The sequence below is a fragment of the Lates calcarifer genome, linkage group LG24 (assembly GCF_001640805.2).
Source record: "Lates calcarifer isolate ASB-BC8 linkage group LG24, TLL_Latcal_v3, whole genome shotgun sequence".
Lineage (NCBI taxonomy): Eukaryota > Metazoa > Chordata > Actinopteri > Centropomidae > Lates > Lates calcarifer.
Genome location: NC_066856.1, coordinates 11,307,714 through 11,323,948, shown reverse-complemented (window position 1 = coordinate 11,323,948; position 16,235 = coordinate 11,307,714). Strand labels below are relative to the sequence as shown.

The following is a 16,235-nucleotide window of genomic DNA, read 5'->3' as shown; positions in this document are numbered from 1 at the left end:
ATGTTTTTTGAATGTGTTAGTCATTTCAGCAAACCAATATTATTTGTCTTCTATCTAAAACACATCTGAGTCTATGTATTTTGCTTTATTCCTAACACTGATAACAATACACATGGCACTTTTAATATAATAAAATAACAAATAAACTGCTCAGGTATTGACCTGTGGCCTCTCTGAGACATATTTGGCGCAGTGTCGGATGAGGCGGATGGCTTCCATGCTGGTGTCCGGGAAGGAGGCATTGCAGGCAAACTCTGACAGACACTTAACTGCGTCCTGGAAGGAGTCGATGGTGGCTGCAAAGTGCTTTTCGAATACATTCGCTGGTGGTGGAGGTGGATGGAGGGGGGATAAAAGAGAGATGGGTGAAGGGAAAACATAAGAGAGACAGAGCAAGACTTTAATGTCAGATCCAACATGTGCCAACCACAAAATGGTTAAGAAAATAAATTAGGAGGGTTGCAAATTAAGTTATCATATCGTTCTTGGCTGTCTGTGTGTGTCGAACTTACTGACGATGTGGCCCGTGGTCTGAAAGGCCAGCTCCACGATACTCTCATCCTGGTCTGAGGCGGCCAGGTGGAAGACAGAGAAGATATTCTTCCAGCCTGAGCGGATGTTTGCCGCCTGGGAGTTAACCATCTGAGCTATACAGCGCACCACCATGTCTCTGATGGTGGGAGACCTGGAGAAGTGATATGGGAAAGCGGAACGGAAGGAGGACAGGGATTGGAGAGGGTTGAGGAAGAAGAGCAGATAGAAAAGGAGGAGATGGAATCAAAGAGGTGAGGCACAGAGTGGGTGAGGGTGATTAAAAAAGTAAGAAGCATAAGAGTCAATCAATTAAAAAGAAGGAAATTAATCTCTTCATTGATGTCAATTAGCTTTAAAAGCTCTTGATGACATCCTCAGTTCCATTTTCAGGCAGAATCATTATTCCGGCACTGGCTAGTCTTGGCACGACAGGTTTTTACAGCAACTGTTGCCATAGTGAAGAGCATTCCTAATTGCTCAGTAGTTATGAATGAGAGAAAAGCTCTGCCTCCACTTTCCATCACACACAGGGGAGGGCAGCATGAGAGTCTAATGGAGACACTGCGCTGCAGGGTTTACATGGCTGCCTGCCATCTCCTCTCTGTTGAGGCCCTCTGCCTATTCAACGTGAGGCTGGATTCATACATACAGCTACTCCTCTTTCACATCAGTGAAAAGTGTGGTGCAGTAAAACAGCTCGCCTTTTGACATGCCGCACACAGATAATTGCAGCGGCTAAATCAAACTTATTTATAACTGATGGCTGTTGAAATTCCATTCAAGACAGATTTGGACCAAACAAGGGAGGGGGGGCAGAATCATGAATTCACTGAAAGGGTAATGAAAACAGACTGAAATGGGCCAGTGGAAATGTTGGCTTGCTGCTTTTATCTGAGTGAACAACCAAACAATATGCTTACTCACTGCAATAAAAAAGACAGACAGAAAGAGAGTGAATAACAGTCGAGGCAGAGAACTGCTACAGGGGGGAGAAGGGAGGAGGGGAGTGATCCAGTGTGTGTGTGTCTGCAGCTAAGAAATAGTGACCACTCACAGCACAATACAGGCCTTGTGTGCATGACCCAGCATGACAGACTTACATTAGAGTAGTAACATGAGCATCTACTTTTTTCTTTTTTTACCTGTTCTTTTTCATGATGTGCTCGAAAGGCCTCAGGAAGTCTTTCTGGAATCTGAAGTTAGCCAGCTCCCCCTTCTCCAAAAATTTCATGGACAGTTGCCTGAGAGAGTCCACTGCAAAAATTGCCACATCTTCATTGGAATTACACCCAACCTGCACAGAGATAAAAACATATTTCAGTTTTCTTAAAGTCAAGTGCAGCTTCCCAAGAACAAACTGTTCTTTGAGGAAAATGTACAGCTAAAAAAAAAACAAGCATCTGGGTACACTAAAAGAACGGTTAACCCTCCAGGTAAAATAAAATAAAGACATTTTTTAAATCCACTTTCCAACATGATGAATGACTACTTTGAAGATTTGATTTTACACAAGCCAAACCCAGTTTGCAGCTACTCAGTGAGAAACAGAGCCTCTGTGAAAAATGCGTCCTTGAATACCAATATGCCAGAAAGCTTTTCTGGCAGCAATTTGTGCTTATCAGTGATTGAAATCATACTGCAAAACAGAAGGTGGGAGAGGAAGAAAATGGTTGTTTGCAGCTCACTTTGTCTCATTTACCCTCATATAGGTAATCAATAATACCAACAATTTAACAAGAAAAAATATTTGACAGTTTTTAGTTCCTTTTATACAACAGAATTACACTTCTGCCTTAAAAATGTGCATCTGTTTCACGGTACCCATGCCTGAAGTGGGTGATCAGTCCTCACCCACCTTGTTGAAGTGGTCTCCGATCACCTCCCAGATCCTGGACCACTGCAGCCTGATGCGGCCCATGTTGTAGTAGGAAATTTCAACTATTTTTTGCAGGCTGAACATACGTGGGTGTGTGGGCGAGGCCAGCTCATCCATGGACACAGCACACAGCCAGCGCACAAAATCAACTGACAAATAGACAGAAGATGTCGGCGATAAGCAAAGAAAAAAGGTGCTTTGTGCGAGCAAAATGACTCACGGTAATCAAAAATAGCTGGAATGTGCTTGTCCTTGGTGGGGCAAGTATAATACAATATGAAGCAAGTTCAGCTAGACTCACCTATAGCATTGCCATCCAGTCTGGTAGAACCTGTGAATATTCTAAAGCAAAAAATGACAATTATATATTACTTTGGAGGCATATTTTGCAACTTTTTAGACAAAAAAGCATTCTTCCCCAAAGCTGGAGAAAAATAGGTGGATGTGAATAACATCTAATGAAAAAAGAAAAGTATCAGTTCACAATATACAGGCTGCACAACCAGTAAATGTTTAACTGCCTTTGAATGCACTCTAATTTGTGTTACTTTTCATGAAATATTATCTTTTCAACAAGAAGTGGTTCCCATCTTCATGCTCTTTAGACAGCCACAACTGTATTAGAAATCATTACCAACGTGATAATTGGTTCATTATACCCCAATATGGTCCACTTACAGAGGGAATTATATGAAAAAAACAGGCATGGGTTTTCCTCTTATTTTACTTCAGTACCTGTCGACAGCTACCACCACACTCTGAGAGCTGGTCTCGCCGATGGATTCCTGAATGCTGGCAATCTGCTTACGGTCCACTGTCCCTCCAACTGCAGAGCAAAGCAAAGAAGGTTCAGACATCTAGCTTGTATTACAGTTAGTACAGCTCCAATGAAAAAATAGGACATGGTCGTGACATTGGATTGTCTGTGCTTTGTGCATTTATAAGTTCTCACTGACCTAGACCCAGGTACTCATCGTTGCTCTGCTCCTTGGTACTTGTGACAAAGCCCTCTTTGCCGCGCACTGTCCCTGAGATGTAGCGTGCCTTCACCCCTGTACCGATCAGCTGAGCCAGCTCCAACTGACTGATGCACTTCATGATCTGAGAAAAGACATAGAGGAGAGTGGCATATTTAAAGACTAAGCCAAAATTTAAAGGAATGGTAGTAGACAGAGTATCCAGTTGGAAATTGAGGCCTGTTGTGAGCAAATACAGCGTGACAGTTTTAGGTGAGGTAAAAATATCAAACCTCATGCCAGGAGTTGCCCAGGTAGTTGCCATCAGTGTGGGCCACAGTGATTAGGGTCTTGATGGTGTCAATGTTCTTCTGTTTCATTTCCGCAATGCCGGAGCTGGCCGTCAGCAGAGTGAACCTCGCCAGGGCCTGGACGTACGCATCCCTCTCCAACTGGTGGAGAGACAAAAAAGACAAGGTGGCGTATCAGAAACACTGCAGGATGAGGGAGTGTGCATTATTCCTCCAGTTCTGACAGAGGTACCTGTATGGAGAAGATGCACGCTATCCTGATGGCACAACGGATGCCTTCAAGACACAGAGAAGCCACCTCAGTGTCATCGCAGTCCTGAAGCCCCACGCTGAAAGCAGCCAGAAAGGGGGTCCATGCCAGCTGAAGAACAATAGAGGATAATGAGCCGTCCAATTTGTGTGTGAAACAGTGTGTGTATTTGTGTGCCTCACAGTGGCATCTTGCACCTGTCTACTTGTGTTACCTTGAACATGGGCCTGACGTGCTCCAGATGTGTGGCACTGGTGAAGGGAGCCTGGACGTGGCTGACGGCCTCCATCAGAGCCTTGGCCGTCTTGGCCATCTGCTCCATCTCCACGTTGTACAGCAGACGCCTCTGCTTCTCGCTGGCCACACCTGAGCGAGAATTGACACCAGCGAGTCGCACATTGCACAGAAAACACCCACAGAGTTTTTCGCAGCAACTAAAACAAACTCAGCGTGGAAAACACAAGCTCTGCAAAGTGTCAAAAAGGAACCATCTAGGGACAAAATGTAACAATAGGCCTCTTCATGCCTTTTTACATTTTAAGAAGCGGTTTCCACAAAACAATTGATGCCAAATATGAGTAAGCCAATGCACTGTCTGTTGTATATTTTCAAGAATAGCTGTGACAGTGCATGTAACTCTTGAATGAGTCCTTCTGAATGGGTTACTGTCATTTCTTCACTACTTATGATTCCTTTGTAATTTAATCTGAAGATGGCTTACAAGCATCTTTAGATGATCTAATCATCAAACACATCTATGGTGGTGGTAAGTCTCTTCCAAAACCATTACAGCAACAAAGATATCAGGTAAATGGCTCTGGATAATATCTGCAATCTTCATCTTAGTATTTATTACATCTGTGAGACTCACTCTGCTTGTTGGATTTCATTGTGAGCTCTTTCGTCTCCTTCATGGCGATCTTCTTCCCCGCAATCTCGTCATAGATGGCTGAGAGATACTCCTCGGGTAGGTCTTTGCTGTCATTGATGCCTCGGTTCATCTTGATGTATTGCTCTTTTGTCATTTTATTCTTCACCTTTGCAGACAATGAGAGAGATGTGGGTCAAGAGCCGCTTGTGCCATCCCTGTGATTTATGTTGTGCTGATTTCTGAGGGAAAAGACTGCTGTCAAAAGACATTCCTGAGGGTTGCCACCCATCAAGGTGAGGTGCTTACCTGTGGACTGTGAAGGTCTGTTGTCAACATAATGATTGAGTAGGCAAGGACGTAAGCGGTGTCAGCACTGGCAAAGAGGGTTTGCCTAGAAAATTGAAAAGGAGAAGAAGGTAGGGGGAGAGAGGATGCAAACTGATGTAACAGAATATTGAACAGTATGTGGTCCAGACAAAATCAAATTCAGCCATTTCCATGGTCAGGATCTTCCAACCAGAGATCTAATCTCACCCCTGATTGCACTCCAGATATCTTGCTGCAAATTTCTCCATGAGCCGGTCGATCTTCTGTGCTTCTCCAGGGAGTCGGAAGCCCTCCAAGAACATCCTTAGGGCGGAAACAAAGTCTTTGCCCTGGAAGTCCATTTGATCCACGTAGGCGTACATCACCTCCTTATTGAAGCGGTCATTATCCCCGAGGAACTCTCCCACCTGGGTCTAAGAGAGGACAAGTCGTCAGTCAAGCCAGTCTTATTTTTTTCATACTGCAAAGTAACATATGTACGAGTCTAAAATCCTGCACTTCTCACCATAGGAGAGAAAAGCAGAGGGAGAAAATCAATTTAAACACTGAAAGAGCAACTTAATTGTCTGTCTTTCCACTACAAACTAATAAGAACCACTGCTCTCTAACAGCAGGGCCATCCAATAAGTGTGGATTAGATAAATACATGTTGCACTTTCATGGTTATCCACTCTGTTTGCTGCTGCTGTGGTGCCAGTGCAGCTAAGGGTCCTTGTTTCTGACCAGATGTTATAAACGCTCTTCATCGCTGATTACCGCTGTGCACAGATACCCTTGTGGCTGTCCAATCAAGGCAGAGTGTACTCCTCATTAGAGTTAACATTTACGCTGCAGTATAGGACTTGTGTGTATTACTGGTGGACAGACATTAGATTATTGTGCGGCTTCTGTGTGGTAGGGCAGAGTTACTGAGCTGGACTGGCCATTTGTTTGTCTGCCAAGCATTTTGCCACTTCCTCGGCTGCTATATGCAAATTTTTTTAAAAGGGACTCGGCACGAAGAAGGTGAATTCAGTCTGTGACATTTTTACACCAGTTTTCTGTTTGATACATACGACACGTTTTTGGGTTAGAATGCATCACATCACAGTGACTTGTGTGTTCTGATTGAATACTGCAATCATTTCATCTTGGATTTCTTCAAGTGGAACAATGTTGTAATCAGAACACCTTAACTGAGATCAGTTGTGTGGTTTGTGCACCCTCACTGAGTTAAAATGAGTTGTGGAGTGAGCAGCACAGCAACTCTACGATTTTGAAAGTCTTGTAACACTCAGCTTTAACAGAGAAATCAAACGCTAATGGGGTGACTTGTTACCGAATCAAGCCTCTCCTCCTGGTGCAAGAACTGAGCAAGGTCTTCTGGGGTTGTACCCAGCATGCCTTGCTCTTGAAGGTACTGGATTCCTCTCTTTGGTTTCTTGTTGAACCTGTATACAATCAAGGGAACAAAACTTAATGTAGCCAATGCACAGTAACAGAAACTAATGAAAAACTGAAGTGTGTGTAGGGAAACTTACAGGTCAATGCCCTGCTCGATGATTTCCTTTTGCTGTTTGAGGACTTCAAACTGCTCTGGGTTGTCAGTACCTGACATCTGGGTGCTGTAGCTGCCAATGCCAGATGAGGCCGTGGAGTCCAGAGAGTTAATGCTCCCATAGCGGTTTATGGTCTCTGGAGCCTTAGTCTCTGTACTCTCCTGCTCTGATGGTTTCTCTTGGCCTGAGGAGCAAAAAACACACAAGATAAGATCATCTTGAAGGGATGAGTCAAAATAAACCAAGAATTTCTATTGTTACTTTAAGAAGCCACCCCCTGAAACCACATCACAAAGGTGGGAGTTTTAAATTGGCTCTGTTGTTGGCACAAACTCAGCCTGAAGGCTTAAAAATGAACTAACTTACAGCTAGAACTGCAGGAGAGAGACTTTGGTAATTGAAAAGGGGAAACTGCAACATGGATCAAAACGACCCTGAGGCTTTCTTAATGAATGTTGTTGGCAGGGCTGGTATGCATGCTGGCGTTACTCACATGCATACACGACCACAGCTTAATGAACTTGGGGAAACACACTTTATTCACACAGACACATAGAGCAGGTGCAAGGCAGGGCAGGAGGGGAGGATATTATGAAAGGTAGGCTTATCTAAAAAGCTCCAGGGAGTCAAAGAGGAAGGAGCCAGAACTTAGAGGCCAAGAGAGGTTCTTAAGCCAGCAGAGATGAGCTCTGGGATCTGCTGCTGCTGCTGCTGGAGTGGGTCCACCCTGTAACCCTGTGCTAAGGCCAGGCGTCTGATTACCCATCGGAAAGTCTTTAAAACATTCAGGACAGTGCCACAGTAATGTGAGCTGGCAGCGTGCCTCCCATTCTTAGGCTTACACAGTAGAAGAAAAAGGTGGAGGAATGGGGGTGGGGTGGGGTGGGGTGAATGAACTGAGAGCTTATGCCATGTACTGGGGGAATACTAGATAATATTTTTGTGAGATTAACAAGGAGCATTTTAACCATTTTAGTTCACAAGTGTTTTAAAGTTTAAGTAAATACAAACTTGGCTTTGGTTACAATCTATGGGGTGTCAGTGGGTAACAGTAAACCCTAGAAACAACACAGGTTATGTAATGCAAAACAAATAGAAAAGTGTCTAAAGCTACAGACACAACAGGGCTTAATACAATTCCCATCACAGCAACACGTTGTAGCAAACACTTTGTACTGTGTTACCATTACCTGCTCTTGCTTTGAAGTCATCCAAAAAGGAGAGAAAATGATGCAAGCGACAATTAAAAGAACAGAAATGAACATTGTTCTGTAATCCTGTTATACATTACACTAATTCAAATGTAATCAGAAATAATAATTGTATAAAAAAGTCTTGGTCTGAAATCCCAGACAGCCAACAAGACAAATTTAACGTTAAAAATTCTAATTCTGACCTATGAACATCGGCTAGATTACTAATGAGTCATTATAAGTTTTGGCAGGATAACGTCCCTGTGAGTGAACATGACTACTTCTGCTAGTTGGTCTTGACAGCTTAGCCTGTGGCTAGCCTGTGGCTAGCCTGTGGTTAGTTCCAAGGGCTTGTGGGTTATCTATCCAGCCCTTTTGCAAAAGTTGCACTTTCTTCTTCGTTTGAGCTCCACCTTTGGCAAGCAACAGATATTCTCTGATGTGCAGAATACCCAGGGGTCAGTCTCAACACAGGATATGTTGTAGAGGGGGCGTTTCATCAGAGTTCAGCCTAAGGTATTGCTCTGTTTTAGACTAAACCTCCTGGATCAGCACGTCTGCACTGGCCTCTGGGCATAAACTCGCTGTCTCTTCCGGCTGGAGCTGAGCTTATGAATACCCGCTTTCCTTCTCAGAGCGGTAGCTTCCCCTGATGAATGCCAACTGTCAGTCCTTCAAGCGCCTGTAGCTGGGCTGATGGATGTGAGCTTTATTGCTAACCCCAGTTAACCTCTGTGATGAACTGCTGCCAAAACTGGGCTGATCATAGGAAAGACTAGTTATAAACTTTGCAGTCTTCTCTTTGACACTTTCCAGAATACGAATGAAATTCTCCACAGACTTTTGAGGAAAAACAACAATCTGGATTTTTATAGGCAAAGTCAACAATGCGTAAAATTGCACCAACACGAACAATTCCAGGATGTGCCATCTGTATGTAAGCTGTTAACATAAATTCAAACCACTTCTGATAAACACTAATTACACTGGAGAATCACTTCTCGACAATAATAACAGAATACAGTTATTTGCATCACTTTCTGCAATCTGACCAAACACTCTTCAAACCTTCTCCAGGAATTACTTAAGACTTCCCCTTGGACTTTAATTCAGCTTTTAGGAGTGATGGGACTACCAGTTCAACAGTAACACATTATTCTCTGTGTAGTCTCTCTGGTTATGACCTGAACTAGAAGACAAACATGAATTCTGGCAGTGATGTGTCTCAAGACTAAATATTTGATCAGCATGCAGAATTAGAATGAAGAGAAAGGTCATTTCCTTGTATCTCGTATTCAGCTCGGGTATGACAGAAGCCAGATAGTCCTGATAAATTATATTCACATTGCATTGGTGTCTTACCAAGGCTGGTCTGGGAGTTGGGGTTGACGTACTGGTCTTTACTCCACTCGACCATACATTTCAGGATGGACACTAGACATTCAAGGCCTTTCTTTCTCAGGGTCAGCTCCTAGATTAACAGAGTTACAAAAAATGTTATTCCAGTGGCTTTATTTATTGGTATTATAAATAACTGTAAAATAATAGTAATACCACATTAAACAATATATCACCTGTAGTGGTGTTGTGCCTAGTTCATGGCCCCCTCGACCCTGTGCAATTTTTGAGAGGTCGTTGACCAAACGCTCAAATATATTAGCAGCATTCAAGTCACAATCATAGTTCACGTAGATGTCCACCACACTCTGGGCATCTGAGAGACACAGATGGGACACAGATGGAGTTTGTCAGTTAGAATCTATGAAACAAATACAGACTGCTTTTATGGAGCCTGGAGCATGCACCTGTATAATTATATCCTTTGTGAAAGGTTAATTATAACCATTGAATTAATGGAAACCATCATGATGTGATTAAATACATTTAGCTGGCAAGTATTTAGCAGAACATCAGGTTTATGTGTACCAGAAGCTGTCCAACAAGCCTCCATTACTGCCTTATTATCAAAGCGCCAATATTTATTAATTACCTGTAAAGAATCAGAATTAAAGCTATTTTCTTTTAAAGAAATAAAAACAGTGACACAAACCTGCACATATTCTAGTGAGGGTTTGTATGACCATCCACTTGTGGTCATAAGAGCTTGTGGACGTCTCAAGAATGTACAGGAAAATCTCTTTGAAGAACACCTGCAGACAGAGACACAGGGATGGGTAAAAACACCATCAGAAGCCCACATAATTTTCTGGCAGGTGGAGGCAGAAGCAGCTCAGACAGAAGAATAAACTGTGGGTAACAGAAAGCAGGTAACAGTGCGAATCAATTGCACCGAGGTGGAAGAATGTTACAGCACTCTGTGATAAACGACATCTCCCATATATCATTTGCATCAGCTGCCTGCTGCATTGAGAAATGTTGTCAGACAGTCAATATCAGAATATATATTACCAACAGGTAAAGATTGGTAGTAGACAGGAAGGAACGTCCATTTTAATGTGTATTTTGTGCATTTCCTATTGGAAAGAACCCAAACTACAACCTATACTGTCCTGAAAAGAATACGGTTTAAAGGGGAAAAAATTATGATGAAATTGTGTGTTGCAAGTAATATTTTGCGCCCACTTCCCCCTCAACCTTCTCACTTCAGTCATTCATTTCCTGTATTTCCCTGGAAGACTGTCAGGTGCCAGAGAAGGTGTGAAACGGCTGCTTTCCATCAAGAAGTGGTGGGTGGATGTATAAATATAGTTACTGTACTTAGCCAACTAGTTCATCAGGTTTCCCTGCATACAGTAGCTGAATCCAAACAGAACAGAAAAAAAAAAAAAAAAAACTGAACTCAAAACATCATGTGGAGAGCACGCTGCTTAAGAATATGAGCGGCAGGTTACAGTTGTCAGAGAGCAAGTGTGCATTGTTAACATGGACAGCCTTCACTGTGTCACACTAAAAGCTTTCTAGTGAAGCCTAAGTAAGCTCTGAAAAAGTTTATTGTCTTATGGTTTCGTCACATTATGGTCTATCAGGACTGCCAGTAGAGTAACTGTTATTTTCTGCACCAAATCTTCCTGTCATTACCTTTACACTTGAAGTCTGAGCAACTGACAACAAAGCCCGAACACTTCCCTGGCGAGCACAACATGGGGTAATGAATACCTTACCTCAATTTGCATCTTGAGGTGTGTCTTGAAGTGGGAGAGCAGAGTGAGGAAAATGGAGAGTGAGAGTTCGAAGACCTCAGGCACAGAGGAGACACCATTCTTGGACAGGGCCACGCAGAGGTACTGCTTGATGGCGTTGATGAACATCTCATTGGTCTTGAAGATGGGGCCCGCGTTCTGCAGGATGGACAGCAGCAGCTGGAGGGACAGGACCTTCGATCGCAGCTCATGGGACCTGGGAAGGAAAGTTCAAGTAGTTTTTCAGATCAGCATCTGAGACTTTTTGTCCAATCTGATGAGCATTAACATTTCAAGGCATATAGTACATTCAGCGATAAAAAAGAAAGTAGACACACTTAAACTAAAGTATTGAAAGTGAAAATTATATGTCCCTTCAAGCAAAGTTATACCTGAAAGAAACAGCAGTGTGACACACACCGAGACCACATCATACTGTATCTCTCCATCAGAGAGTTAAAATCTTCAACAACCTTCAAAGAAAATGCTAGGACAACTAAATCAAAGCTCCTCTGCATGTAGAGCCTCAGCTTGTCTGAATTGTTTTTCTGCAGCAGCAGGACAGAGAAAAACTCAAGCTAAAAAAAAAAAAAAATAAAAAAAAATACTTTCAGCTACTTTATATGCTGAGATTGGCTGCTTGTCTGCAATGTCTTCCATCTCTGGTGTGCAGATTTATGTGGCACAACAAAAATGTGTCTCTTCTTCTTCTGCAAGCTCCCAAAAATATGGACTTTTTTGCAAACAAATAGGAAAATCTGACACTCAAGTTGCAGTAAGATGGTCATGATGAGATGAGACAACCTTAGGCAGAGCTGACATGCATGCATTTTCATGACTATATGAAACTAAACTTTAATCTTAACAAAGCTGACATTCATCTAATATGATACAATTACAAACAAGGGAATTATTAGTAATATTTAAAAACTGTTCATTTGTACATCAAATAATGGTAAAAGAATGCACAAATAAATCTATATCCTAAAGACTACATTACTCATAACTCAACAGCCTGGACAGATGACACTAGTTTTATTTGTTTTGTGTTTGAGCTGATTAGTCACTTGTGGGGTGTTATAGAGACTGATGAGTTCATTTAATGTTCTAGTAATGAAAGTCCAGACCCTTGCATCTTTATTTTGTTATTACGACACAAGTCCAGTGTAGCTCAGTCAAAGAGATGTGTCCATATTTGATACATAAACAACATTTATCTTTATTTGGATTTAAGTGCCTGAATCAACCCTGAATGTAAAAATCCATTTGACAACGTAGGACATTTTTGTACATTTTGTACTAAAAAGTAACCAAGGATATCCAATAGGAGTATAATCAGCCCTTTAGAGAATAGATGTGTTGCTTTTTGTATGTTTGTGTTACAGAGAGTGAAACATGAGGCAGAGCAGCCTTGTTAGATAGTAAAAGGTTTCTGTCTGACACTGACATAGCACATCAGTGCTGAGGTAATTGACATGGCTTTCATCAGACAAATACACACACATACACAACTCTTTTGCATTTTCACCACATTCATTCAAAGCTATTCAACAATGCCCTGAGCTCCCATTTTGCCAACTGACATAAAAAACTGAAATTATTAAATAGATAAAAAAGTGAACAAACAAATATCAAAGTCACATAGCAGACACTATGTGAATTGAGTTATACACAGAAACCAGATGCAGGAAATCCTGTCTCAAAAGCTACTGCTATCAAGAGGAGGCAATCAGATGCATCTATTTTGGCAAACCAGAGCATGGCCAGAAGAAATATTGAATGATGGCAAAATCAGATTATTCCCTTCTCCTTTTTGGTGCTTTGAAAATAAGGGAAACAGTTAAAAGGGGGATTCTGTATTTCACAAAAACAGGAAGTGATTCATAAAATGATGAGCGGTGCCTCATTGTCTCCTTCAGTGCCATTTATTAAAATGCTACTGTTACTGCTCATGATGGACTATTCTTATAACCAACACCCTCAGTGCACAGAATAATAACAGGGGGGTTTTCCACACTGGCTTGACAAACATATTACTAAACTCAAAGGTTATCAGTCATTTAACAAACAACTACATGTTCAGAAGAGAATATGACCTTATTATTGATGTGCTTAGGGAACAAAAGCTGGAAAATGCCCACATGACAAAGAACAAATTCTCAAATAAGTATGTGAATGACTAAATCTAAAGTGGTGATTACAAGTTAGTGACACAAACTATAATCCATTATTTTGTTTCTTTCACTGTGGAGGAAAGGTTCACTATCTTTGTTTAGGCAAGTAAAGCAGCAATGGTTAAAGGGGTGGTGTTAATGAGCTATCTAAAGGTGCAAGGGATGCTGAGAAATCTGTGTTACAATTTCCCTGAGATCATGTTTAAACTGGTCAGATTTGTCAGACCAAACAGTCCAAAACATATTATCAGAAAACCAGAAAATATTCACAATTGGAACCAGCTAATTACTTAAGTGATTAAGCCCTTATCAAAATTGTTGCAAGTAAATTTCCTAGATTTATTTTTTTTGCATGTATTCACTTCTAACCGAACATCTTACCATTACTGCAGCCTGTTTCTGTGCACTGCTCCTTCTAATAATCCCTCCATTGTCTAAAAGTATATTTCTCTCACTTACTCACATACTTATAAACAATCCATGAAATTTTAAAAGGAAAGTTTTCAAATAAACTAAACCAAGCAAATAGTACTGTAATCCCATTCTTTCACACTACATGGAATAAAGTCTTACTTAGGATCAGGAGGTCCATCTGACAGCGGCTTCATTGACAGTTTGCAGAGTGAGCGAAAGACAAGGAAGGCATCTTTCTGGAGAATGTGGGAGAATTTAGCACCTGGTGGCTGGCCCGGTGCTGCTCCTGATTCCTACATGGCAAAACCCCCCCAAAAAAACAGGAAAATCAGTGTGCAGTTAGCAACATCTTCTTCCGCTGAATCTCACATCCTCCACATAAACAGTGTGATTATAAGCTTCCAGATCTATTAGATTTGTTTAACCTTGATCACTGTGGAGCGCAATCAAACATAATTGCAGAGTTCATATATAGCTGAAAAGAAGGGTGATTACATAAGACATTTCAGGAAACATGTCCACTGTAATTAAAGAAACTGGCTTTAGCAGTTCTCAAAGTGCAAGTGTTGACAATCTTTTTCATTTTCATTCTGTCTTTTGATTAAATCAAGTGGTTAATTTCCTCTGAGTCTCAGCCAGTACAGCTATACATTAGGGCCAAAATGTTACATCACTTAGAAGAAATTAAATAGTTTTGAAGACAGGGGTGAGCTTAGGAGACATAAATATAAAATGCAGAAAAAAGTAAGGTTTATATTCCAAGCTAAAAGTGATTTCTTGTGTAATTTCTGCTGAATTGCTCTTACTTAAACCAGTAGATCTTACTGTTCCTTGACTTAAATGCAATGTGCTATAAATCTTTAGCATGCTTTGTTTCTACAACCCCTCATCTGTCCTTCACCTGAGTGTCATTGGATGAGACAGACAGTCTGTCATCAGGCAGCGAGGGGGTGAAGCTGGCAGAAATAGGCGTGCCAGGGATCCCGTTGGCGTGGACGTGCTCGCTGTCGCTACCCAGGGTGCCCTCGTCCTCCAGGGAACTCTGGGTGCCCTCAGTCGCCGCTTCGGCTGGCTCAGACTCCACTGGCTCCGACTCGCCACCGGGCTCCTTGGTGTCGGAGCAGAGGTGTGCGGGGTCCAGACAGTGCCCTGTGGTGGTGATGGAGCAGGGAGGAGTCAAGACCGACAAGGGATACTTAAACACTTTAAAGCATCCTCTACCAGGAATGCATGTTTCATGGCTGGCAAGGCAACATTAAACTGTCATGTCTTACTCTGGAGTCTGACATGATGTTCAGGTCATATACAAAGGGAGAAAATGACAGCGGCACACTGAGACACAGCCTGTTCAACAGCATTTAAGGGAACTTTCAGGTTAACAGAGGATCCCAGAGTGCATTACTGCACAATGTTCCGACCATTGAAGCCTGTTTGTCATATTGCTGCTCAAGGCTAAAAGTGTATTTGAAAAAGAATGCCAGAGCACTAGCCTGTTGTGTGTAAGAGTTAATAAAGTCTTTTTTGCAGCCATAGAAAAAGAAAAGGTTTTTTTAACTTTTGCACACAAAGAAAGAGCGCTGTTCTCTCTTTTTTGTCAACATCTGAGGGAACTTCAGGGAGCCTGACCTGACCTAAAATTATAGCATTTCAGGAACATTAGGCTGTTACTTATTTACAAAAGGCATGGTTTAGAGATTTTTTTTATCATTGCCTTTCAGACACAGTTTGTACCCAGAGAGGTGCAGGGGGAACCATTCTGGAAACACAGTTTGCCTGTCATGTAATGTACAGCTTGTGTAAAATCAGTAATGTGTATTTCTCTCCTTTTTTCATATGCATTTAAGAAAGGAATGTGCAAAAAATAGGGTAATAAGGTAAGACTGGGTTGATTGGTCAGCTGAGCCGCATTGTGCTGGATCACTCCATTTCCAAGAGTCAATTCTCCGACTCATAAAAGCAGGTATAAATTTGCTCAGGCATCTGGTGGGGAAGTGAAAATTCAAATAACCCATATTTTACTGAAATGTCAAAGAGTGAGCAAACTGAAAAGTGCCCACAGGAGCTGCCCTGAACAAAGACGACAGGGGTAGTTGTGGCTGTGGTACTTGAACTTGCTGTTCATTGAGATGCTAATGCTCCATTTAAGAAGAAAAAAACCTTGACAGTTACTTTAAGGCAGGCTGTATGTATAAGTAAAGCTTTCTTTTGTGCTTGTGCTTTTACTTCTTTCAAAATCACTACCGCTGCCTTTAAAAAAATTAAATGTCAATTTAAAAATAGCTACACACGGAACATGTCTCACCTCCTGCGACGGTATTGACAACCTCTTGCAGAATACTCTGGACTATTTCCTGGGCTTTCTCCTCATAGTTTGGGGTCTCCTCGTCCTCCTCACCTGCCTCCGGGTGCTGCTGGGCTGCTGCATCTGAACAACACACGTGCAGTTTCACGTCACATCCTTTTTTAATAATCTAACTAAAAGATGCAGAGTGCAACAGACCTATTCTGCTATAGGCGTAGTGCTTTCTGGGCCAACGTGCATACAGTTACAGAGTCGCTGAATTAGTATTTTTTCCTTCTGCTCTTCATATCCTACACCAGTTCTCTCAGTAAATGAGCCTTTGTATTGCTGAATGTGGTATCAAATGTTT

The 16,235-nt window shown here is 41.8% G+C and overlaps 1 protein-coding gene across 2 annotated transcripts in view; it reads right to left on the bottom strand.

Annotated features, from left to right (window-relative positions):
- Positions 1–16,235, bottom strand: part of arfgef1 (ADP-ribosylation factor guanine nucleotide-exchange factor 1 (brefeldin A-inhibited)) — a 47,616-nt gene that overhangs the window by 7,312 nt on the left and 24,069 nt on the right. For both annotated transcript variants that reach the window (XM_018673961.2, XM_018673962.2), the window contains 22 exons: positions 15,887–16,009; positions 14,486–14,733; positions 13,744–13,877; positions 10,979–11,213; positions 9,907–10,006; positions 9,431–9,570; positions 9,219–9,327; positions 6,646–6,847; positions 6,444–6,555; positions 5,333–5,538; positions 5,105–5,189; positions 4,799–4,964; positions 4,142–4,293; positions 3,910–4,038; positions 3,660–3,818; positions 3,367–3,511; positions 3,146–3,236; positions 2,712–2,752; positions 2,390–2,559; positions 1,677–1,828; positions 513–685; positions 163–323 (listed from right to left, as the gene is read on the bottom strand). In XM_018673961.2, coding sequence (XP_018529477.1) covers positions 163–323; positions 513–685; positions 1,677–1,828; positions 2,390–2,559; positions 2,712–2,752; positions 3,146–3,236; positions 3,367–3,511; positions 3,660–3,818; positions 3,910–4,038; positions 4,142–4,293; positions 4,799–4,964; positions 5,105–5,189; positions 5,333–5,538; positions 6,444–6,555; positions 6,646–6,847; positions 9,219–9,327; positions 9,431–9,570; positions 9,907–10,006; positions 10,979–11,213; positions 13,744–13,877; positions 14,486–14,733; positions 15,887–16,009 — 3,233 coding nt within the window. The remainder of the gene's footprint in view (positions 1–162; positions 324–512; positions 686–1,676; positions 1,829–2,389; positions 2,560–2,711; positions 2,753–3,145; positions 3,237–3,366; positions 3,512–3,659; positions 3,819–3,909; positions 4,039–4,141; positions 4,294–4,798; positions 4,965–5,104; positions 5,190–5,332; positions 5,539–6,443; positions 6,556–6,645; positions 6,848–9,218; positions 9,328–9,430; positions 9,571–9,906; positions 10,007–10,978; positions 11,214–13,743; positions 13,878–14,485; positions 14,734–15,886; positions 16,010–16,235) is intronic.